The following is a 27,179-nucleotide window of genomic DNA, read 5'->3' on the forward strand; positions in this document are numbered from 1 at the left end:
CTGGCTGCATAATGAAGGAAGGCAAATTTAGATTTTTTTTTTCCAGAGTGAGGGGGGAAAAAAGAGCATTTAATTGAACAATTCTCCTCTATTAGATTAAGAGCTTTTAATTGTATATTTAATTGCTTAAAATACATTTTAATAAAAGATTATATCAATATCTCCAAGAAAAAGTTATTGGTATGGTATAAAGTACTTAATTGTATCCTAGCAACTGTTAAGCTAAAATATTTTCAATTTATGCAAGACAGGTGCCGTGCATATCAATAAATATTCGCTGTTAGACAAATTTATACTTAGACGAGATTCTCTCTCATGAAAAAACATTAAAACAGTGTAAAATTAAGGGCTAAAGTGTTCTTCACAGACTAGATGACAGGGTCAATGAGAGCTAGGACAGTCAGAGAGAGAGCTTCATGGAGAAGACTGGGGGCCAGGTCTGAATAAATGGAGGATTAGGCAGGGGGAAAAGAAACTGTAAAGACAGAAAGGACAGCATGAGTAAAGGCCAAGAAAAGGTGAAATCAGCCAATTAACTCAGAGGATAAAACCCAACAGCAGGGAGATAAAAATTATGTCCACACAGTAACTTGTAAATGACTGTTCACAGCAGCATTATTAACAGCCCAAAGGTGGAAATAACCCAAAGGCCCATCAACTGATGAATGGATGAATGGCTTAGCCACATAATGTGCTGTTTGACAATAAACAGAAATGGAAGTACTGATATGCGCTATAACATGGATGAACCTCGAAAATGTTACGTCAAATGAGAAAAGCTAATCACAAAGGACCACATACTGTGTCATTCCATTTATATGAAATACCCAGAATAGGCACATCTACAGAGGCAGAGATTAGACTGGTGGTTGCTGGGGCTGAGGGAGATGGGGGCCATGGGTGATGGCTAAGGGATGCAGGGTTTTCCTTTGGGGGTGATGGAGATGCTCTATAATTGATTCCAAGTGCACGACTCTCTGAATATACACGGAGAGATTGAACTACACATTTTAAATGGGTGAATTATATGATATGTGAATTATCTCAATAGTTTTCTTAAAAATACAATGGCAGGATCTAGATAATTTTCTTAATTTTCTATTTTGGGTGTACATACTACACACGATCTGAGTATCTCTACGCTTTTACAATATATCTAAAATGAAAAGAAAATGAAGGCAATGCCTAACTTCAACTGGTTTGTATAATGACCTTTCTGCACACGTTATTCTGAAATCCATGAAATAAATACACACAGATACTACATCCATTCATGAAAGTGAAGATGAAAAATGACAATTTTATGGAACATTCCATTAAACATTATCCTCTGATTTTATCTGGCTTGCTTCATCATGGTAGTAGAGATATCACTAAAAAATACTGTTTAATAGAAAAAAAAAAGTCTCTCAACTTCTGTGAGGAATCACGCACAATTCTCAACTTTCCTAAGGGTAAAGATTGTAAGAAAAAATATATAATGCAAACGGCAGGATGAAAGTCAGAGTTTAAGAAACAAGTGCATTATAAAGATAACAAAATTGTAATAAATTTACTTGTAACAAAAATACAAAAGAAAGCCATCCATGAAAATGAGTGTCCTAAAACACTTTATCCTATACATTAAGTATTGACATGTTAAATTTCATACATACCTGACTTGTGACTTGACGTAATTTTTTCTTTAAATCCTGTGCATCATCTTCTAAATTAGTACGATAACGTGACGTGGCCTCCAGTGAAGCCTCTGACATAGATTGCTTTATTAGGGTATCAGCCAGTTCTTGTTGAAGTTGTCTCACAAGTGCCTAATAAGATACTCTGTCACTGATTTTATAAATTACCTTATTATTAAGTTATGTTAATAATAGATAACTCCAACCTATGTACTTTGAAAACTATCACCAGAGACATCAATTTGTCTCCTTCTTCTTGTATGTGCACCTTCCTGCTCACTGAATTTGGTTTAAGACACAGAAGGTGTTACCCTCCGGCCTTATCGCTATTAAGTTACTTAGACAATGGATTCAGTCCCACTATCCACTCCCCGCCCTTCCCGATCAATTTGCTGAGCTTGAGGACCTCCTCAAGTCTCAGAAAGAAATGGGTGTGTAGGTGGGACGAGTGGTGGGAACATCTTCCCTCTTCTCTACTGGAGGCTTCCATTAACTTCAGAGATCCTCACATATTCAATCCAGTGCTCAATAGATTCCTATCTCAGAATTAAAATGAGGTCATTCCCATTTTAATTCCTAGAATTAAAATGAGACCTTCAGGGCATCCCTCTGCCTCCCGATAGAAGCCCCTATGACCCTGTCCCCCACCCTATTCCTGCTACTCTTGAATCTGCCACCCCTCGCTAGTCTGAAAATGGGAGTCCAATGCCAAATTAATAAGTCACAGAGAGCTACAATTCTCTTTGTATTGGACAGATTTATATCCAAATGATAGTAACTGAGCCTTGAAATGAGAATTATGAGCAAATTATTTGTAAAAATGTTCCAAGTAAATTATAAATAGAAGTGGGAAGATTAAATCAAGTATAGTTTTGCTAAAGCTCACTACTTTAATCCCAAATTATGATTTAATGAAAAGTAGATGCCTTTAAAGAGTTGAGAGGTCATAAGAATACATGGTTTGAGGCTGAACTATTTCCCAAATTAATTCAAATTGACATGAATAAAAATAAAATTATATCAACTAAAAAGTTATGACAAGCTACTGAAGGAAAAGTACTATGAGATATGGCATCAACACATCAGTTCATTTGGGAAATCTGGAATTGACTGTCAAGGTAATACACACAACTGAACCTTAATTTCAAAATAATTCATTTTAGATCTGAGCGTTTCATTTATCTGCTTCATCGTGCTACTAAAATGTGGTGACATAAAGATTAAAATTATTAGCTTAGCAGTAGAAGAGTAAATTACTAATACCTGTCTATACCCATTAACAATTTATAACTTAATCTCTTAAAATTTCATAGGTGACACAATGTCTACTCAAAGTAAAGCACCTCTCAGGTCTAATTCTTTATTTGCTGGATACAAGGTATGCTTTTAGGCTGATTTACAGTCTATAGATTTATAGTCTATATATTATTTCTATTCAACTAGATTCAACATTTAGCCATAAACAAAATCACTTTGAATTTTCTTTCAGGAAGTCTGAGAATTATTTCTCTTCTTGGATACTTACTTCTCTTTCTGTTTTCTCATTTTCATACTGATACATTCTCTCTTTTAAATGATTACATTCATTGATTAACTCCTTGTTCCTTTCCTCCAGCATCAGACCTTGTTTTTCACTTTCAGCTTGAAGTTTTTTCACAATCTCCTGAAACTGGTCTTGGATGTTAATTACTGTCTTCTCTCTACTGTCAGCTTTGTTTTGCGCATCATCCAGTTGCTGTCTGAGCAATATGTTTTCACTCTGGAGTTGAGATAATCTCTCTTCTAAGGATTCCTGCTTTCCAATGTATTTATTCACTTTGCCTTGTTTGCTTTGATACATGTGTTCAAGTTCCTTCTTTTCACACTGTGCTTGGCTTAGGTCTCTCTGTACACGTTCTAACACCAAAGTCTTTTCTCTGAGAGCAACCCTCGTGTGATGGAGCTTGCTTTTTAGGCTACTGAATTTACTTTCAGCTTTAGAAAGTTGCTGGGAAAGCATCTCATTGTTATCTTTCAGGTTAGACACATCAAAATTCATTTTGTCCTGCAAGCGTAACCACTCATCTCTTGGTCTCTGGAAGGCAAGTTCCAGGTCTCTTTTTGATGTCTGACTTTGATGGTGATCATGTATGGTAGCAGCCAGTCTAGAACGGTCGGATTCCACTTCTGCTTCCTGTCTGTCTTTGCTTTGTTTTTCATTCTCCAGCTTAGAGATTAGCATTGTATTCTCAGCTGTCAGAACATTAAGCTGTCCAGTATATTGGAATATTGTCTTTGTTAATGTTTCCTCATTCAGTTTTATTGTCTTTTGAAGATCATCATTCTTTTCTTTTACAATTTCAATGTCCTCAAAATATTTCTTTTCCTTTTCCTGGTTCTGACATTTTATTGTGTCGATTTCCAGTCTTAGCATGGCAACTTCATCCTGCAACATGTGGTTTTTATGTAACAGATCTTTCTCTTTTTTAGGGCTATCGGACACCTAAGTGAAATAAAGGAGATTTTTAGCTAGTGCTCAATAAATTGACATTTCATGATTTCCTCTGAAAGACTAACCTATATGTTTATACAATGAAAAGGCTGCAATAAGTGGATATCCAACTGGAAAAAATAGGGTTGGATACAAACCTCAGACTTCTTACAAGCAGAAATCTTCAAAAGTTCAAAAATTTAATTGAAGACAATGAATCCATGAAAGTAAAAAACAAACCACAGGAGAATTTTTAAGAAGCTCAGAATTGGAAAGGCCTTTCTCTAAATTATAACAAACCCAGAAGGCTTAAAATAAAAGATTAATAAATCTGACTACACTTAAAAATTGCATCTGATGTGATATATTTATACAGTGGAATACTATTCTGCCATAAAAACAGAATGAAATAATGCCATTTGCAACAACATGGATGGACCTAAAGACTATCATTCTGAGCGAAGTAAGCCAGACAGAAAGACAAATATCATATTATATCGCTTATACATGGAATCTAAAAAAATGATACAAATAAACTTATTTACAAAACAGAAAGGGACTCACAGACGTAGAAAACAAACTTATGGTTACTGAAGGGGAAAGAGGGGGAGGGATTCATTAGGAGGTTGGGATTAATATATACACACTACTATATAAAAAACAGATAACCCACAATGACCTACTGTGTAGCACAGGGAACTACACACTCAATATTTGGAAAAAGAATCTATAAAGGTATATATATATATGTGTGTGTGTGGGTGTGTGTGTGTGTATAACTGAATCACTGTGCTGTATACCCGAAAATAACACAGTATTGTAAATCAACTATACTTCAACAAAAAATAAAATAAAATACCACCTGCTAGCTTAAAAAAAATTACATCTGCTATCTAACCTATACAGCTACCCCATAGTAAAAGCCGTAGCTCTGTATATATTTTGACAGATTAAATTTCCTAAAATTTTTTTTCCTGAGAATATTCCATAAATATTCTATGTTTCTAATATTTATATAGTCCTGAGAATATTCCATACATATTCTACGTTTCTAATATTTTTATAGTCAGTTACAAGAATCATATCTACTGATAACTGTACTAAGCACTTCTACAAACATCAATTAACTCATTTAGCTATGACAGTCCTGGAAATGAGGAAGTCAAAAATACAAGCAAGCTGCAGGCTTTTCTCCAGGTCTTCTGACTTTACTATGAGTCCTCTTACACCAAACCACAGCTAGTTCTCTAGTACAAACATATAAATATGAAATGAGCCTTATATTTCACTATGGTGCATACACTAGTGGTAAATAAGGTAAAATTTATAGAGATCTTAGAAAATCGTGAGATTATTCGCTGCTGCAATAACTTTTATTCTCTCTTCATAATGCTTAAAATAGTAAGGTAGGGGGAAATACAATGAACTGTTTCACTAAAAATAAAATACTTATCAATAAATTATCACTAAATAAATATTATGGCATATCTATCACTATTTTCAAAAGTTCCTTGTACTGAAATAGGACACCACACGGAGCAAAGTGTTAATTTTCTCACAAGTAGAAGAATGACATCCAAAAGACGGTCTCTGAACTGGCTATACTTTTCCTCCTTACCATCAGTGGAAGGGATAAACTAACCTCTCTATTAATCTATCAAGGAAGTGAAATCACTGCCAAAAACCATAATGTTGTTTTCTTTGTTTGTTTTGGGGTTTTCTCTTTTCTTTTTTTTGGTAATTTTGTAAGTTTATTCTAAGGAAATAATTTTTTTTAAGTGCTCAAAAATGTTTTTACGGGCTTCCCCGGTGGCGCAGTGGTTTAGAGTCCGCCTGCCAATGCAGGGGACACGGGTTCATGCCCCGGTCTGGGAAGATTCCACATGCCGTGGAGTGGCTGGGCCCGTGAGCTATGGCCGCTGAGACTGCGCGTCTGGCGCCTGTGCTCCACAATGGGACAGGCTACAACAGTGAGAGGCCCACGTACCACAAACACACACAAAAAAATGTTTTTACAACTAATGTTGCAGCTTTTACAATACTGAAAAATTGTAAGTGATGTGAAAATGTCATTGATGGGGTACTGGTTAAAGAAATGACAGTGAAGCCAAGAACAGACTCTGATTTAGACACTGAAAATGATGAGGTGCATAGTGATTGACATGTTCACTCCAAAGCAGAGGGCAAGAACGTATTCAGTGCTGGGATTTGGTCTGGTAGTGTGGTCGATGGTGGAGCACACATGGTCTTCCCTGCCTAAACCGCCATCAGGGTGCAGACTTTTCTAGATGGTAGCAATAGTTTTGAGATTATGAAAAGTTCATCAGTCCCTATGGAAAATATTAAAAGCCTCTCCTTGGATGAGGCTATTGTATGTCACTGCTTGACTGTTGCAGACAAATGGATTTGAATTAAAAATACTACTTGAATTAAATTTAGTCAAATATAATTCAATTATGTTTGAATTAAAAATATTAAATATCCAATGGACAAGAAAGGTCAACCCCCTCCCCAAAATATACTTAAATAGGTTTTAAATATCCTCTACACTGTCTGTGATGTATAGTATTTGTTTTTAAAAATATATACATATACAGATACATACACACAAATATTTGAAAATGATTAAAGAAAATACCTCAGAATTCATTTCCTTATTAGTCATTTCTATCTCCTTTTGTTTGGCAAGGTGACTGGTCAGGATCCCATCTTGTAAAACTTTGGCATTCTGCTCTCGAGAAAGCTGCCTCTGAGCGTCATTTCGCTCTTCTACAACCTGGAGACACATTTCATGAGGTTTTTGGTCTCATACCATTAAAAAAAAAAGTCAAAAGCTTAAGAGCAGAATTAAAAAAAAACAAAACTGTTAAAAGGAAGTAGCCTTTTAAAATAAACACAAGGATATTTATCCCACATGAATAACTTAAGATTTTAATTTAAATGACTGCTAAACTTATCACAGAGCAAAAATACAGGGAGATATAGTATTGTGAAAGAAAATCTTTTTACAAAGCATTTAACTAGTTCCATCACAGTCTCAAGGCAATTTACCCTGTATTTTAACATAGAAAAGCCAAAATTAACACATGGATTGGAATTAAGAATATTACTTTCGAATGGACCAAAAATGCCAATCATTATGTTAATCATTAAGCTCAATTTACCTTCCATTCCTCCATTCAGAAAACATACACAGAGCATGTAGTAGAAGCTAAAAATGGCAAGAAATTAATAATTTAAGCTATAAGTGTCATAGTTCATATTTAGGATGAGATAACACTTTTTATTTGTTTTAAACCTAAATAATATATATTAAATCAAAGAGATATTACAAATAATACTGATGAAATACTGTTGGAAATTTGAAATTTTCACCAAAGATTAACTTACCTGATTCAGATTATTTCTCACAGTCCTCAGTTCCATGTCTAGTGCTCTGAGAGTGAGTTCAAGTTGTTGTTTCATTTCAACTTCTTTACTGTATTGCTCTTCTTTTCTTCTTAACTGCTCCCTAATTTTTTCATATAACCTGTCAGCATTTCTTCTCTTCTTTTTTTCTTGTTTTAGGGTGAATCTGCAGTTAAAAATGCTTACCTTAAAATGTGTTTTGTTGGAAAATAAAAAGTTCATTTTATGATCTGGCTCTTCACCCGCTGATTTAGTATCCTAATGAAATTTCTGTTCTCCAGTTTTTTTTTTCCTTTCTAGATCTCATATTTTTAATTCCTCACTTCAATCTCTTCATAAAGATATATATACTTGAAAGGTAGCAATGAAAAAACATTCTGCCACTTAAGTAAGTTTTAGTCAAGAGTAACTCTGGTGAATAGTGTAGGAAAGAAATTTTGAAATTATTCAGTGAAGTTAGGCCGAAAATTACCCTGTTTTCCACACTGTCATAATTACTCCTCCTTTAGGACAGATAATTTACTTACTAGTTAAAAAGAGAAGCTGTTGTTTAGAAACAAGTTTATAAGTTCACTAGAAATAAAATTTCAACTTCATAAAATACTACAGGTACCCCTAAATGACTTACAGTGCCAGATCAAATCTGCAGATGCCTTTTACAGAACATATATCTTCAGACACTGTAATCCAAGACTAGGCTAGGGAGTCTAATATCTGTTGCCCCACACTTTTTATGTTTCTTCTTTTGCAACATTTTCAACTTGTTGATTATTATCTATTTAATAAATAATTTTAAATTCCGTAAGGCAGGATCCATATTAATTAATTAAATAGAGAGTATTTTGTGCTTTCAGCACAAACCTGTGAACTAATTTTATCTCTGTATGAAAGAGATATTGAATAAACTAATCAGTAATCACCTTCCATTTTTACCTTTTATTTCATCCATGCATATGTTAAGAATAAAACTACATAAATGTTTTTAAAAATTTTGTCTTCAGAAAAATGGCCATTTCATACTTCTGTGGGTGGGAGTGTAAAGAAATATAAACTTTCTGGAGAACAATTTAGAAACATGGATCAAAGACCTTTTTAAAAAGTTCTCATACTTTAACCAAATAACACAATATTAAAGAATTTATTCCAAATAAATAATCAGAAATGTAGAAATGAATTTATAGAAGAGACATTCCTTGTAGCATTAAATATAATACAGAAAAATGAAAAATAACTGAAATTCAATTTGCTAAACAAATAATGACCATAATTCAAAAAGACACAAGCACCCCAATGTTCATTGCAGCACTATTTACAATAGCCAGGACATGGAAGCAATGTAAATGCCCATCAACAGACGAATGGATAAAGAAGATGTGGCACATATATACAATGGAGTATTACTCAGCCATAAAAAGGAACGAAATTGGGTCACTTGTTGAGACGTGGTTGGATCTAGGGACTGTCATAAAGAGTGAAGTAAGTCAGAAAGAGAAAAACAAATACGCATATATGTGGAATCTAGAAAAATGGTACAGGTGAACTGGTTTGCAAGGCAGAAATAGAGACACAGATGTAGAGAACAAACGTATAGACACCAAGGGGGGAGAGCAGGGGGGTGGGATGAACTTGGAGCTTGGGATTGACATGTCTACACTAATATGTATAAAATGGATAACTAATAAGAACCTGCTGTATAAAAAAATAAAATTAAAAAAAAGATATTACAAAAAAATGAGGCTTCGTATGGAGGATTTCTGTATGGTCATGAAAATGATGATTTGGAAATATATACATTATATTATTAGTAGAAGTATCCACTGTTAAGAACTTGCTGTATTATTTCCAAGAATTTCATACTCCACAACACTAATGAAGTTTTCTCCCCTGTAAAATCCCAGCAGGTAAGTTAGCAGGTATAAAACTTCCCGTAGTATTAAAGTAAATACACATCTGTAGTATTGCAGTAAATAAAAACAGTTCAAATATTTCTTGAAAACCAAGATGTTCAATACCTCAAGCTGCAGAGCTCTTGTTCCCACTCCACTTTTTGATGCTCTATCTGTGATTTCATTTCTTTTGTTTCTGATAGCTCCTTTGGTAGCCCAGTAACCTTACTTTCCATTTTTTTATTTTTTTCTGTAAGTAGTTCACAGTGATCTTTTTTAAGTTCTATTAATCTTTCATATGAAAGAACTGCATCCCGAATTTTCAATAAGCTAACAGAGTCTGCATTAGGAAGAAAACAAAGATAGAAATTAAATATATGAGTAATTTTTATGTATAAAGCACTGTGCATTTTCACCTTCACTCATCCATACATTGAACAAATACATTTTTTGTTTTTTTGGCCATGCCACACAGCATGCGGGACCTTAATTCCCTGACCAGGAATTCAAGTGGCTAAATATACAATGCCCCAAAGAGGTGGAGGAAAGAAACAGAAAAAAAATATTTGAAGAAAAGAATGGCCAACAACTTTCTAAACTTAATGAAAACTACAATCCCACAGATCCAGGAGGATTTGGCAAGGAGAGAAGAAGTGGCAGTAAACTATTTTGTAATATTCTTATCCTATATATGATGTGGTACAATATTACTTGAAGGTGGACTGTGATAACCCTAAGTAAAATACTGTAAACCCTAAAGCAACCACTAAAATAGTGAAACAAAAGAGTTACAGTTAATAAACCAAAAAAAACAAAAAAGAAATAAAACTACATCATAAAAATTACTTGATTAATCTAAAAGATGGCAGAAAAAGAAAAGGGGAACAAAGAACAGATGGGATAAACAGAAATCAAACAGCATAATGACAGATTCATACCTACTGTATCAATAATCACATTAAGTGAAAATGGTCTGAACACCTCAATTAAAAAGCAGATTGTCAGGGACTTCACTGGTGGCGCAGTGGTCAGGAACCCACCTGTCAATGCAGGAGACACAGGTTTGAGCCCTGGTCCTCCCACACGTCATGGAGCAACTAAACCCATGCGCCACAACGACTGAGCCCACATGCCACAATTACTGAAGCCCATGGGCCTACAGCCTGTGCTCCACAGCAAGAGAAGCCACCGGAATGAGAAGCCTGTGCACCACAATGAAGGGTAGCCTCCACTCACCGTAACAAGAGAAAGCCTGTGCGCAGCAATGAAGACCCAACACAGCCATGAATAAATAAATAAATAAATTAATTAATTTTTAAGAAAAAGCAGATTGTCAGACTGGATCAAAAAGCAAGACCCAACTGTATGCCACCTATAAGAAATGCACTTTAAACATACAGACATAAATTTGTAATAAGGTTAGAAATAAGATATACCACACTAACATGTGACAAAACAAAGCTAAGCTAGACTGGCTATATTAATACCAAACAAAGTAGACTTCAGAGCAAAAAACATTATCAGCAATAAACAAGGTCATTTCATAATGATAAGAGTGTCAATTAATAAGAAGCATAACAACCCTAAACGTTTATGCACCTAGTAACTTCAAAATATATGAAGCAAAACTTGAGAGAACTGCAAGGAAAAATAGACAAATCCACAATTACAATCTGAGATTTCAATACACCTCAATGAGTAAGTGATAGAAAGAGCAGGCAGAAAATCATCAAGGATACTGTAGACTTGAACATGACGATCCTTTCCAAGTAGCCATGGAACACTTACCAAAAGAAGACTATATTCTGGGTTATAAAATAAAGGAGTAAGTCAAAAGGATTTAAGTCATACAAAGTATGTTCTCTGACCACAAAGCAATCAAACTGGAAATGAAGAACAAAAATATTTCTGGAAAATACTCCAATATTCGAAAACTAAATAACACACATCTAAATAATCCTTGGATTAAAGAGGTAATGAAAAGAGGAATTACAAAGTATTTTGAACTGAATAAAAATGAAAACATAATATATTACAATTTGTGGAATGCTGCTTACTTGCATGAAAATTTATAGCACTAAATGTCTATATTAGAAAAGAAGGTCTCAAATCAATGACCTTGGGTTCCAACATAAAAATCCAGAAAAAGAGTAAATTAGGGGACTTCCCTCATGGTTCGGTGGTTAAGGATCTGCCTTCCAATCCAGGGGACACGGGTTCGATCCCTGGTCGGGGGACTAAAACCCCACATGCCATGGGGCAACTAAGTCCGCCCACTGCAACGACTGAACACGCAAGCCACAACTAGAGAGCCAGCATGCCGCAACTACAGAGCCCACACACGCTGGAGCCCACACCCCATTTGGAGTGTCACAAATACTGAGCCCACACGCCACAACTAGAGAGAGAAGCCCATGCAGTGCAACAAAAGATCCCACGTGCTGCTACAAAGACCTAACGCAGCCAAAAGTAAAATAAATAAATAAATAAATATTTTTTAAAAAAGAGCAAAGTAAACCAAAAGCAAGCAGAAGAAAGGAAATAAAAAACATCAAAGAAAAAAATCAATGAGAAAAAACAAAACAAACAAAACAAAAAAGACATGGAAAATCAATGAGGGACTCCCTGGTGGCACAATGGTTAAGAATCCACCTGCCAATGCAAGGGACATGGGTTTGATCCCTGGTCCAGGAAGATGCCACATACCGCAGAGCAACTAAGCCTGTGTGCCAAAACTACTGAGCCTGCATTCTACCATCCGCAAGCCACAACTACTGAGCCCGCATGCCACAACTACTGAAGCCCATATACCTAGAACCCATGTTCCACCACAAGAGAAGCCACAGCAATGAGAAGCCCGCACACTGAATGAAGGGTAGCCCCTGCTTGCCGCAACTAGAGAAAGCCTGAGCACAGCAACGAAGACCCAACAGAGCCAAAAATAAATAAATAATCATTTAAAAAACCCATGAAACCAAATATGTTCAGAAGATGAATAAAAGTGATAAACCTCTAGCCAGGCTGATAATGAAAAAAAAAAAAAAAAAAGAGAGAGAAGGCACAAATTACCAATTTCACAGAAATGAGTAATGAGAAATTACTACAGATTCTATAGATATTAAAAGACTGACAGAGTAATATTATGAACATTATGTAAATAAATTTGACAACTCAGATGAAGTAGGTAAATTCCTTGAAAGAGGGAAAATACCAAAGCTCAATCAAGAAAGAACAAATAGGGCTTCCCTGGTGGCGCAGGGGTTGAGAGTCCACCTGCCGATGCAGGGGACATGGGTTCGTGCCCGGGTCCAGGAAGATCCCACATGCCATGGAGCGGCTGGGCCCATGAGCCATGGCCGCTGAACCTGCGCATCGGAGCCTGTGCTCCGCAACGGGAGAGGCCACAGCAGTGAGAGGCCTGCATACCGCAAAAAAAAAAAAAAAAAAAAAAGAAAGAACAAATAAACTAAATAGCCCTATATCTAAAAAAGAAACTAAAGTCCTACTTAAAGACCTTCCCACAAAGAAAATTCCAGGCCCAAATGGCTACACTGGTGAATTCTACAAAATATTACAACAGTATACACAAAAATATACATATAAATATACATATTTATACCATGGTCCTACCTTTACACTCCATGCCAAGTTGTTCTATTAGCAACATGAAATTCTTATAATTAGAGTAAAGCATCTGGCAATCTTCAAAAGCTGTTTCAGATGACTGAGTTAAGTCATCAAGGTCATTCATAGAATTAATTTGCTCTTTGACCTATAAACAAAAAATACTATTTCACAATGTCCCCAAAATACTTATAAAATATACTAAGTGTACAGAGGTGATAAATATCTCTTTATTAAAGCAAAAACACAGATACTTCTTAAAAGAACAGATTTTTATCAAAGGGGTAATTTTATCAACAGTGTTTCTAAATTATTTTTTCAAAGTAAATATTTCTACAACAAAGGAAGATTTTCTATTTTTCCACTATACATTTCACAAAGTAATTTTTTACTACAGGATAATATTTTTTATAATTAGTTTTTTACTCTACCTTGTTCTTTTCATTAGATGTTTCCTTTGTAGCCCTGAAAAAACAAACGATTCTTTTCAGGCAAATATTAAATACTTAAAATACAAAGAATACCTAAACCTATTGTTTTTTACATAAAATCTTTGCATTGGTAATTAATTTTCTATAAAAGAGATTAAAAAATAAATAGAAAGAGTAACATTAAAGGACAAAGAAAATACACCATAATAATATTAACAAAGCATTAAATTAGATTAAGCTGACAATGAAAGGAAAAGGAAAAACATAATGTTACTTGCATTATTTGATAGGAAGAAATATACAAGGGTTTTTACTTTTAAACACCCACATGTTGGGGTCATGTCAGCATCAGGGCTGAAAAATAGGTACCTCATAGTATCCCTCCACCACCAGCAACAATTTGGCATCTATCCACAGACAAAACTGGCTTTGGGGCAGTTGCAGGATCCAGCACCATAAACCAAGGGACCTGGGAAGAGTCCTGCCCACCAAAGTGGTAACAGACATACAGACCACAGCCTAGCTGTGGACCGTGCATGGCCCATGAACTAGATCCTGCCACTCTTAGCAACGTCCAGGGAACCCCTGGAAAACACTGTCTTAGACAATCACCCACAGACGAGAAAGCCTTTGTGGAAATCCAGGTTTCCAGTAGAGAAGTGCCAGCATACCACTGGAACAAAAAAATGGAAGTTGGGATACATTGGAGAGGGCAGTTATTAAAGACTGGAAGAGGTGACTGCTACTTCAAATTCAAAGACAGCAAAGCAAAACTTCAAGTAGCATAAAAAAAATCAAGAAAACATGACACTACCAAAAGATCACAATAATTTTCCAGTAACAAATCCCAAAGACATGGAGATCTGCAATCTACCTGATAGAGAATTCAAAATAGTAGTTTTAAGGAAACTCAGTGAGCTACAAGAAAACACAGAAAGACAACCCAATAAAATCAGGAAAGTAATACACAAACAAGATGAGGAGTTTAACAAAGAGATAGAAATAATAAAAAATAACCAAATGGAAGTTTTGGAGCTGAAGAATACAATGAATGAAAGGAAAAATGCAATAAAGAGCACTGACAGCAGAATGGATCAAACAGAAGAAAGAATCTGTGAGTTAAGAGACAGGAGCTTTGAAATTATCCAATCAGAGGAGAATAAAGAAAAAAAGAATGAAAAAGTGGGAAGAAAGCCTACATAAATTACCAGATACCATCAAAGGAAATAATTCATAAATCATTGCAGTTCCAGAAAGAGAAGATAGGGAGAAGTTGGCAGAAGCTTATTTAAAGAAAAAATGGTTGAGAACTTCCTAAACCTGGCGAGAGATTTGGATATCCAAGTTCCTAAAGCTCATAGGTCACCAAACAAACTCAACTTAAAGCAATCCTCGCCAGGAGACATTATAACAAAACTGTCAAAAATCAAAGACAAAGAGAGAGTCTTAAAGGCAGCAAAAGTAAAGAGGCTTGTAAATTATAAGGGAACCCCCATAAGTCTATCAATGGATTTCAAGAGAGTAGGATGACATATTCAAAGTGCTAAAAGAAAAAACCTGCCAACCAAGAATACTCTATCCAGAAAAGTTGTCTTTCAGAAATGAAGGAGAGATAAAGCCTTTCCCAAACAAAGCAAAGCTGAGCGAGGTCATCACCACTAGACCTGCCTCACAAGAAATGCTGAAAGGACGCTAATTAGTAACATAAAATATATTTAAATATACAACACACTGGTAAAGGTAAGTATACAGTCAAATCCAGAATACTCTAATACTGTAATATGGTGGTGTGTTAACCAATTAACTCTAGTATTAAGGCTAAAGGACAAGAGTATTAGAAATAACTATAACCCTAGAAAAATATAAAATTTGTTAATCATGAACATTAGCTCAAATGAGAACTTGTTTTATAGGAAAATAACAATTATCTATTGTTAAATACTGACATAGGCTTACCTATCAGAATCTTCATTCTCCATGGTAGGAAACTGTTGGTTATTAGTTTTTCTGCTCTTTCTCTGTTGAATTAATCCACTATCATCAGCATCATATATGTTTTCTGATACTTCCATTTCACTACTTTTGTGCTTCTTCTTTGCTTCTTCAACCTTTAATGAAAGTTTGACACTACATATAATTGTTATTACCTTATTCATTATAAAGACCTTTTCATTGTCATTAATTACTTGACTCAGAGTTTGCCCCGGCTTTAAGCAATAAAAATAGTTTTGTGCTTACTTTAATTTTTTTAATTACAAGTCATTGAAATTTTTGTAAAGTCTGCTTCTTTCTGTTTGAGGAAAAGAAATAAAATTTTAAAATTTTCAAAAAGGGCTTTCTTAATGTGGTGCAGCTATTCACATCCACTCTTCCCTGTCTGATGGCAGAGACAGAGAAATAAAGAGACAAAGACACAAAATTTGTCCTCTTTGGTCTTTACCACCTGGATTTTGCATTAAACAGCCAAATTTAGAGGATGGGACACCTTGGTGCTTCAGTAACAAAAAGGAAACATCCTTCTTTCTGCACTGAAGCTATTCTTCCCCCACTGCCTTTTACAATTCTTTTTTCATTTGGATCCTGGGAATATCAAAAAAGTGACGTTGTTCACTAAAATATATGAACCAAAGTTTACCAAAAAACAGGAGTAGAGTGAAATTGATGAACTGTTAGTTAGTGTGGAATTCTGGAAAATGAGTAATGCCTCCCAATTTCACATTCAATAACCATGAAATTTTATAGCTAAAGGGTAAGGAAGCAATTATCTACTTTAGCCCCACTATTTACCAATAATGGGAATAAAACCAAGAAAGGTTCAATGATTTGTCCAAAGCCCCTAAAGTGGCATTTCCTATCATTTCATGGCACCAAAAGAGATGATACAATTCTGTAACACTGAATCTGATAAATTACCAAATGAATTCATCAGATTAATCAGATAAGTTAAAAGTGTGACTTTGGCAAAGTAATTTAATGCCTCAGTTGGGGGTAGGGCTCATCTCTTTTTCTTTCAAAGGAGAGTATCTACAGATTTTTGTCTACTTTAAAACTCAGTCAATGCACCTCTTACACAAAAGAGCAAACAAACAAATTAAAAAATCTATTATTGGAAGGAAAAAAAAAAACCCTCATTGCACATCAAAACTCAGTTTTCTCCTTTGGAGATAAATACTGAATTTGTTTGGCTGAGGGTTTATACTACCTAAATGATAAAATCATACATGTCAAAACTTACCACATTTTATTAAACAACACAATGTAAAGGTCTGACTCAACAGAAACATCTGAGAGTGGTGATTAAAGAATATGTGGGAGTACATGTATTTGTTATTAAAAATATCTTGAAGTGGCCATGTTGGAATTCTAAGTGCCAAGCGATTGAGTAAAGCAAAGAAGATCGCATACACTAAAGCACAATGAAGAGATTAGTTTAACAGGAATACGTGTTTATGTCCCTTCTTTCAGTCACTGCTTCCTTCCTATACCATAGAGTGTAATTTATATTTAAAACCCAATAGATTAAAAAAAAAACCCAAACCCTAGCTTATTATATTTCTTAAGCAATTTCCTTTGTGGAAATTCTGGCTCAGAAGGTCACATGGTATGTAGCTAAATTAGTTTCCCAGTTCATATGAAAGACTGACAGAGAGAGACTTAGGTTGATTAAGGAACAAAAGCCATGAAAATAGTTTCCTATTATTTAGATGGCAGAAGTAATCTATTTCTACACAATTACCTATTTAGCTGACCCCATTTTATTACTAAGTGGAAAATCAGAATGGATCAGATCATTGATAAAGAGAAAGAACAAAGTAGCAGCAAATGAACCTCTATCTCTTTTTGAAGTTGAATTTTCTCTTTTTCCAAAGCCAGGAACTCTACTTGTAACATGCCTATCTCATTCTTAAGCCTTTGCATATCTTGCTGTAATTCTTCATTTAGATACACTTTGGATCTTCTGTTACTATTCAGTGGAGAAGAACTCCCATTTTCTAATTCAGGTTGCATGCTTTTGTAGTTATTAGCACTGCAATTATCTGCAAGCAATGGCTTCTGGAACCAGTCTTGTATTGGTTTGGTTTTCTTATAAGTATTTGTAACAGCAGAAATATCACGACATTTTATTTGAATCACGTGTTTCATTTCATTGGAGCGGGCAAGCCATAAATCAAAAAGTCTTTTGGGATTACTAGACTGAGGTATACATCCGATGTCTAATTTCCAATTAGTGGTATTTTGGTTCATATTTTGTAACATTTGCATATCAAACTCTTGGTCTTCTTGCATTTCAAATGTAACTACTGAGTCCCTTACTTTTTTATTTTCTGTATCATTATAAAAACTCTCCTCATTTTTGTTAAAAACATGTTCAGTGTCTGGTTTATCACTTTCATAGTCTAATTTATTTTCATTTAAATAAAGCTGTGAAGATGATGGGCAAGCATGTCCCCAAGGCCCAGAGGTTAAATAAGATGGAAAAACATTTTCAAGCCTGGGTTCTTTTTGTTCAGGAAATGCTTGGAATGCTAGAGAGACGTATATTCCAAATGCAACTTTTGCCTGACAGTCAGGTATATTATTTGTCAAATTAGAAGGTATTTCTTTTATGTTTGCCCCTTCTTTAGGGTTATCATGTAGTGGCTCTTCCTCAGGACAAACAGTAATTTTGTATTTTCCAAAAGTTCCACCAAACTTCCACTTTAACTTATTTGTGATGCGTTTGAAGTTATTTTTCCACCCTAATTTGCCTCATTTGATCCACATTTCCTCATGCTTTTGTACACAAGGAAGTCCGGAACATACGGATATGTCCTCTCTATCACATTCCTTATTCATTTCTGGTTCTTGAGGCATTTTTTGCAGATGCAAAAGCGGAAGATCAATTGGCTTGATTTGATTTTCAGATGTCTTTTCTGTCAGGGTACATGTTTGTAAAATAACTTTATCCTTAAGTAATCAAGTACGGACAAAGAAAAATTAGAAAATAATTAAAATTTAACCGTTAAACTTCTTCATCTATGTTTAGCTACTCACAAATCACTGGATTACAACTAAGAAGTGAAAAATAACTTGCCTTAGCCTGAAACAGGAGAAAAACATGAACTCACAAACCCAATTTTGTCACTGTTTGTTTGAACTAAATAATTCATATATGTTAAATCTACCAAAAATGAATTAGGAGATGATTTTTAATGTTACAAAGGCTTCCTTACTTAAAAATATTTCACCTCACCGTACCTTAAAAAGTCCCTATGTGCACGTAAGGATTTTTTTTTTTTTTAGGACTAGTAACTGGAGAATAGACAAACCTTAAATTACTAGGAGCCAAAATCAATTAATACCAAACAGAAAGAGGAACAAATTCCTAAATTTTAATGCAAATTATATACTATGATAGTATTATACGTTGATATAATACCTGCTTTCATTCAGTTATATTATATTCTAATATCCACTAATGAAAGTGGATAAAACATTGTTTAATATTATTTATTGGTTTCCTACCCGGAAATGAAATAAATTAGAAAGTTATTGTTTGTACCCTAACAACAAAGGTCCAATTCTGGAAGGTCTGCTTCCTTAATAGGCAATTGGGTTGATTGTATGACCCCTTCTCTCCCTGAATGTAGATCTTTAGGTCGATTACATAGAGGTCACAGGACAGAATAAATCTTTAATCTTGGCATTAGTGACTGGCAATTTGAAACTGCAAATTTTGAACAGCTGGGAATGATTTCTACTTCCATGAATCTAACTCACGGACCATCACTGATATACTGTTCATAATTTCAACTGCTTAATCATACGATTCAGTATTTGATTATCACCTTCTTTATCATGTAAGGAAGAAGCAAACAATATTCAGGAATTTTTTTCCCTCAATTCCAAGGACAAAGTTTAACTATAAATTATAATAGATTCTAACAATATTTTAAGCTTTGTAATTAAAGCACTATAAAACTAACTATTAAATTATTATCTATCAATTCTAAGAGGTTAATTTTGAAAGGTAATTTCACTTGAACTCTGTTGTTAAAACATAGAAAACTATATTGAGCCAGAAATATACATTTACATTTTTACATACCTGTGAGTGGTTATTTTCATTTCCATTAAGCCTTTCTTGTGCTTCCTCCGATGTTACTTCTAAGTCTAGTTCTGCTGACAAATCTATATGTTTAGTTAAAATTAACTACTTAGAACAGTTAGATAAAAGACATAATCTTTATAAAAATAGATTTAAAAATTTTATCAAATGACAATTTAAATTAAGCTTAATCTTTAGCTGAATATTTACTTCTTTAAGAAATACTTCTAATTACCTAAAACTCCAACAACCCACCTGGGAAATACCAGATGTCACCAGGTTAGAGGCACACAAACATCTCAAAGATTCATTTACAAATTCATCCACCAAACATCAATGAACAGAACAATCAGAAACCAAACAAAGGGTTTCCCTGGTGGCGCAGTGGTTGAGAGTCCGCCTGCCGATGCAGGGGACACGGGTTCGTGCCCCGGTCCGGGAAGATCCCACATGCCGCGGAGCAGCTGGGCCCGTGAGCCATGGCCGCTAGGCCTGTGCGTCTGGAGCCTGTGCTCCGCAGTGGGAGAGGCCACAACAGTGAGAGGCCCGCTTACCGCAAAACAAACAAACAAACAAACAAAATTTAAAAATACAGGACAAACATAGAAAGCCACAATATACTCTGTTCTCTACTTCATAATAGTACCTATTTAACAATACACCAAGCTTCAACTGCAACGTTATTCATGGTTTCCAAAATTACTGTTACTTTTCATGCATTTATCAGTTCCTTAATCTGAAATGTTTTCCTCTACTCTTCTGACAAAGTTCTTTTCATCTTTTAAGACTCAGCCTGCTTCGTGAAGTCCTCCTTGATTACAGCTCTCTTTCCCCAAATAGGTATCTCTTTCCTAGTAGCTACCTTAGTACTTTATAGATTTTTCTAGTGTATCTTCATCACCTGAACTGTAAATTATTTCTTCAGGTCTATCCTCTTTGCTTCTAGACTGTAGAGGACAATCTCTTGAAATTATCTTTGTATAAACAGTCTTTATTTTACTCAATAATTATTTATTGAGTTCCTGCTCAGTACTAAACATGGAGTTTAAAGAAGAATGTAGATGAAAGGTGTCAGGGATGACTTTTCTAGAGATAATGCCTGAGCTGAGACTTACACAGTGAGGTCAGTCAGATTCAAGGGAATAGAGGGCAGGAAAGGGAGAGAGCATGGAAAGCTGTAGCAAGACAGGCAGAGAAGCATACATAAAACAGGGTGAATAGTTGTCTAAAATACAGAGATAGATGAGAGAGCATCACCAGCAGTTCAGAATTCCAGAGCAAAGGACAGACAGAAAGGGCTAGAGAGGGAGAGTCAGGTAGAAGTTAGATTATGAAAGCCTCGTGTCATTCTAAGATGGCTGGACATTAATATGCTTTAAAGAGTGGTTCACGATCACTGGTGCATTTGACATAGATCACTCTAAATGCTGCGGGAGGGATGAATTTGAAGGACATACAAATAAATAGAGGGAGAAGAATTTGATGGCATTATAATGCAAAAAAAAAAGATGATGCAGGCCTACACTGAGGGACTGTTTCCAGAAATATTTAGGATATAAAATTACCAGGACCCAGCATAGAATAAATCTTTATTAAATAAATAAATGCACGAATCCTGGGCCCCTCAAGAACTAGACTCTGCTTATTACTTTATAAAAGGTATCAACTGAGAAGAGAAATGATCTGCATGAACTGTTTTAAGTTCCTTGTATTTAGTTTCCAGTTTTCCTGTTTCACATCTTCCTGTGTTGATGGGGCTCGTGTAGGTGTTTCGTTTGAATTTGTGCTTCTTGGACCTACCAAGCTCATGGAGAAATGAGAGCAAACAAGTCACTTGTATAGATAAAAAAAACTTTGAGTTTATAGCTTGTAGTCACTACTCTAGGAGATAACTGAGGATCCTTTGTAAATGTAACATTAATTCCACAGGTAAGGAAAGACAAGAAGATAAAACTATAGGACTGGAAAAAGAAAACAGTGTATGATTTATTACTATAGCCCTGATCATATGACTGATTAAGGGCACTAACTTAATCGGTATTTATGTAGAACATATATTAGATGTGGTTAATCAATAGACTGGGCATCCTAGTAGAATTAGAATTGATTTTCCTTACACTATCTTTAAATGATCAGCACTCCTTAAAACCAATATCCCTTGTGAACTATTAATTCATTAAAAATAATAAGTTGATATACTATGTGGACACAGCTAAGAAGGAGGGACTATGTAGCAATCCCCAATGACTCCCATTACTGCTGGGAAAGCCAATTCTAAAATATATAAACTCATAGAAAATACAAGAAATAGTTTAGTATTTGGTTTTGGAGGTGCTTTTTTTGTTACATTGAATATAGTTATAACTAATACTAATGAATTCAGAGCTAAACAAAAATAAAGCTAAGAAACTACATTTTGAGAAGGGAATCTACAAATGTCTACCTAGGTTTCCCAACTAGTCACAAAGTTCTAAATATAATCTTGCTACCCACTCTCAGGTGTATGCTAAATACTAGCCTAACGAACCTATTCTCTCTCCTAATTCCCTTTGTTATTTATTATGTTGCTTTGGTCAGAGAAAGAATGCAAACGTCTTGCTAAAAGACGTTTGGCTGCAGGTTGAATAAAAGGAGTAAACACAAAGAAGATTTTGCCACAAAATGATTTTGGAAACATCAGGATTATGGTGAAGCCATGCGGTTGGCCTACAGTTGAGTGCTCTGTGCTTATTTATTAAATTGTTTGCTTTCTCTGTTTTCTGGCAGTTGTGACTCACACAGGTCACGGAGCGTGTAATCCCCTAACAGAAACAACACTCCGATATTAATCTTTTCTTTATCTGTTAAGGTCATCTGTCCAAATTCTGTGGATGCTGACTGATTTTTGGTCATTGATTGTGACACAAATGGATATTTATCATCAACTTTCAAATGCCCAGCTCTTTGACAAGTCTCATTATTGAGCGACAAACTAGCAGAATCCCACTCTGAAAAATCCAAAAACAAAGTTTCCGTTTATTCGAATGTGAATACTAATACAAATTTGACTAAACTGAACAAATTCTTTCTTCAGAGAAGCAGTCCCATGTCCTCCTCTCCCCCCAAACACACTATTCCTTCATGGCTTATTGTATCTTACACATCATTGCCATTCATATAGATACGTTAACTATTGCCTCTCATTTTTTCTAATTTTCAATTTTCTAGTGTTACTTACTTTGATTCACTCATCAATCTCTATTACATATTCTGTATACCTTAAGAGCTTTATTAATAATTACGTCTCTTCAACATATAAATTTTTTCATTAACAAAATTATGTCTAACCATTTATTTTATGTTTAAATATGCATGACAGTATTGTGTGTTCCAGAGACATGGGTTTTAAAAAATCTTTTAATGAATGGTACTACTTTAATACAATGAGATGGTCTTCCTCAATGTACCAATATCTTCAGAACTCATTTTTTAAGGCTTGGATAAATATCATAAATTTACAAAAGAAATGATAGCCTTGAGTGACTAATTGTTTCCAGGTAAAAATAGGATAAGTCTAGGTCCACACTAGATCCAAAGAGCATACAGTGTCATGACACAGGAAATGAATACATAACAAAAATATTTTCCTTTTTTTTAACGAAAGTAAAATTGTCAGATTTCAATTTCTTAAGACAAATAAGAGCTGAACCAAGATGGTGGAGTAGAAGGATATGCTCTCAGTCCTTCTTGTGAGAACACCAGAATCACTAGTAGGTGCTGGACAATCATCGACAGGAAGACACTGGAACTCACCAAAAAAGATACCCCACATCCGAAGACAAAGGAGAAGCCACAATGAGACAGTAGGAGGGGCGCAGTCACAGCAAAATCAAATCCCATAACAGGTGGGTGGGTGACTCATAGACTGGAGAACACTTATACCACAGAAGTCCACCCACTGGAGTGAAGGTTCTGAGCCCCACATCAGGCTTCCCAACCTGGGGGTCCAGCAATGGGAAGAGAAATTCCTAGGGAATCAGACTTTGAAGCCTAGTGGGATTTGACTGCAGGACTTTGACAGGACTGGGGGAGAAACAGACTCCACTCTTGGAGGGCACACCCAAACTACTGTGGGCAGTGGGACCCAGAAGAAGGAGCAGTGACCCCACGGGAGACTAAACCAGACCTACCTGCTAGTGTTGGAGGGTCTCCTGCAGAGGCGGGGGGTGGCTGTGGCTCATCGTGGGGACAAGAACATGGGCAGCAGAAGTTCTGGGAAGTACTCCTTGGCGTGAGCCCTCCCAGATTCTGCCATTAGCCCTACCAAAGAGCCAAGGTAGGCTCTACTGTTGGGTTGCCTCAGGCTAAACAACCAACAGGGAGGGAACACAGCCCCACCCTTCAGCTGTCAAGTGGATTAAAGTTTCACAGAGCTCTGCCTACGGAGCTTTTTTGCGGTATGCGGGCCTCTCACTGTTGTGGCCTCCCCCGTTGCGGGGCACAGGCTGTGCAGGCTCTGGACGCGCAGGATCAGCGGCCATGGCTCACGGGCCCAGCCGCTCCGCGGCATATGGGATCCTCCCAGACCGGGGCACGAACCTGTATCCCCTGCATCGGCAGGCGGACTCTCAACCACTTGCGCCACCAGGGAGGCCCAAGTGGATTAAAGTATTACAGAGCTCTGCCTACCAGAGCAACACCCAGCTCAACCCACCACCACTCCCTCCCATCAGGAAACCTGCACAAGCCTCGCAGATAGCCTCATCCACCAGAGGGCAGACAGGAGAAACAAGAACTACAATCCTGCAGCCTGTGGAACAAAAACCACATTCAGAGACAGATAGACAAGATGAAAAGGCAGAGGGCTATGTACCAGATGAAGAAACAAGATAAAACCACAGAAGAACAAGTAAATGAAGTGGAGATAGGCAACCTTCCAGAAAAAGAATTCAGAATAATGATAGTGAAGATGATCCAGGACCTCGGAAAAATAATGGAGGCAAAGATCGAGAAGATGCAAGAAATGTTTAACAAAGACCTAGAAGAGTTAAAGAACAAACAAACAGAGATGAACAATACAATAATTGGAATGAAAACTACACTAGAAGAAATCAATAGCAGAATAACTGAGGCAGAAGAACAGATAAGTGACCTGGAAGACAGAATGGTGGAATTCACTGAGCAGAAGAGAATAAAGAAAAAAGAATGAAAAGAAATGAAGACAGCCTAAGAGACATCTGAGACAACATTAAATGCAACAACATTCGCACTATAGGGGTCTCAAAAGGAGAAGAGAGAGAGAAAGGACCAGAGAAAATATTTGAAGAGATTATAGTCGAAAACTTCCCTAACATGGGAAAGGAAATAGCCACTCAAGTCCAGGACGTGCAGCGAGTCCCATACAGGATAAACCCAAAGAGAAACATGCCGAAACACACAGTAATCAAATTGGCAAAAATTAAACACAAAGAAATATTACTGAAAGCGGCAAGGGAAAAAAAACAAATAACATACAAGGGAATTCCCAAAAGGTTAACAGCTGATTTCTCAGCAGAAACTCTACAAGCCAGAAGGGAGTGGCATGATGCACTTAAAGTGAGAAAAGGGAAGAAACTACAACCAACATTACTCTACCTGGCAAGGATCTCATTCAGACTCCACGGAGAAATCAAAAGCTTTACAGACAAGCAAAAGCTAAGAGAGTTCAGCACCACCAAACCAGCTGTATAACAAATGCTAAAGGAACTTCTCTAAGTGGGAAACACAAGACAAGAGAAGGACCTACAAAAACAAACCCAAAAGAATTAAGAAAATGGTCATAGGAACATACATATTGATAATTACCTTAAATGTGAATGGATTAAATGCTCCAACCAAAAGACACAGGCTTGCTGAATGGATACAAACACAAGACCCATATATATGCTGTCTACAAGAGCCCCACTTCAGACCTACGAACACATACAGACTGAAAGTGAGGGGGGGGAAAAAGATATTCCATGTAAATGGAAATCAAAAGAAACCTGGAGTAGCAATACTCATATCAGATAAAATAGACTTTAAAATAAAGAATGTTACAAAAGACAAGGAAGGACACTATATAATGAACAAGGGATCAATCCAAGAAGAATATATAACAATTATAAATATATATGCACCCAACATAGGACCACCTCAATATATAAGGCAACGGCTAACAGCTGTAAAAGAGGAAATCAACAGTAACACAGTAATAGTGGGGGAATTTCACACCTCACTTGCACCAATGGACAGATCATCCAAAATGTAAATAAATAAGGAAACAGAAGCTTTAAATGACACAATAGGCCAGATAGATTTAATTGATATTTATAGGACATTCCATCCAAAAACAGCAGATTACACTTTCTTCTCAAGTGCGCACAGAACATTCTCCAGGATAAATCACATCTTGGGTCACAAACCAAGCCTCAGTAAATTTAAGAAAATTGAAATCATATCAAGCATCTTTTCTGACCACAACACTATGAGATTAGAAATGAATTACAGTGGAAAAACATAAAATACACAAACACATGGAGGCTAAACAGTAAATTGCTAAATAACCAAGAGATCACTGAAGAAATCAAAGAGGAAATCAAAAAATACCTAGAGACAAATGACAATGAAAACACAACAATCCAAAACCTATGGGATGCAGCAAAAGCAGTCTTAAGAGGGAAGTTTATAGCTATACAAGCCTACCTCAAGAAACAAGAAAAATCTCAAATAAATAATCTAACTTTATACCTAAAGGAACTAGAGGAAGAAGAACAAACAAAACCCAAAGTTAGCAGAAGGAAAGAAAACATAAAGATCAGAGTAGAAATAAATGAAATAGACACAAAGAAAACAATAGCAAAGATCAATAAAACTAAAAGCTGGTTCTTTGAGAAGATAAACAAAATTGATAAACCATTAGCCAGACTCATCAAGAAAAAGAGGGAGAGGACTCAAATCAATAAAATTAGAAATGAAAAAGGAGAAGTTACAACAGACACTGCAGAAAGACAAAGCATCTTAAGAGACTACTACAAGCAACTCTATGCCAATAAAATGGACAACCTCGAAGAAATGGACAAATTCTTAGAAAGGTATAACCTTCCAAGACTGAACCAGGAGAAACAGAAAACATGAACAGACCAATCACAAGTAATGAAATTGAAGCTGTGATTAAAAATCTTCCAACAAACCAAAGTCCAGGAGCAGACAACTTCACAGGTGAATTTTATCAAACATTTAGAGGAGAGCTAACACCCATCCTTCTCAAACTCTTCCAAAAAATTGCAGAGGAAGGAGCACTCCCAAACTCATTTTACGAGGCCACCATCACCCTGATACCAAAACCAGACAAAGATACGGCAAAAAAAGAAAATTACAGACCAATATCACTGATGAATATAGATGCAAAAATCCTCAACAAAATACTAGCAAACAGAATCCAACAATGCATTAAAAGGATCATACACCATGATCAACTGGGATTTATCCCAGGGATGCAAGGATTCTTCAATATACACAAATCAATCAATGTGATACACCATATTAACAAATTGAAGAATAAAAACCATATGATCATCTCAATAGATGCAGAAAAAG

The 27,179-nt window shown here is 35.8% G+C and overlaps 1 protein-coding gene across 1 annotated transcript in view; it reads right to left on the reverse strand.

Moving 5' to 3' along the window:
• Positions 1 to 27,179, reverse strand: part of LOC132488542 (ankyrin repeat domain-containing protein 26-like) — a 136,452-nt gene that overhangs the window by 25,063 nt on the left and 84,210 nt on the right. The window contains 10 exon segments of the mRNA XM_060096841.1: positions 1,656 to 1,808; positions 3,202 to 4,158; positions 6,785 to 6,922; positions 7,537 to 7,720; positions 9,567 to 9,780; positions 10,379 to 10,480; positions 13,071 to 13,212; positions 13,496 to 13,529; positions 15,452 to 15,603; positions 19,584 to 19,666. Coding sequence (XP_059952824.1) covers positions 1,656 to 1,808; positions 3,202 to 4,158; positions 6,785 to 6,922; positions 7,537 to 7,720; positions 9,567 to 9,780; positions 10,379 to 10,480; positions 13,071 to 13,212; positions 13,496 to 13,529; positions 15,452 to 15,603; positions 19,584 to 19,666 — 2,159 coding nt within the window.

This window comes from Mesoplodon densirostris, chromosome 4 (assembly GCF_025265405.1).
Source record: "Mesoplodon densirostris isolate mMesDen1 chromosome 4, mMesDen1 primary haplotype, whole genome shotgun sequence".
Lineage (NCBI taxonomy): Eukaryota > Metazoa > Chordata > Mammalia > Artiodactyla > Ziphiidae > Mesoplodon > Mesoplodon densirostris.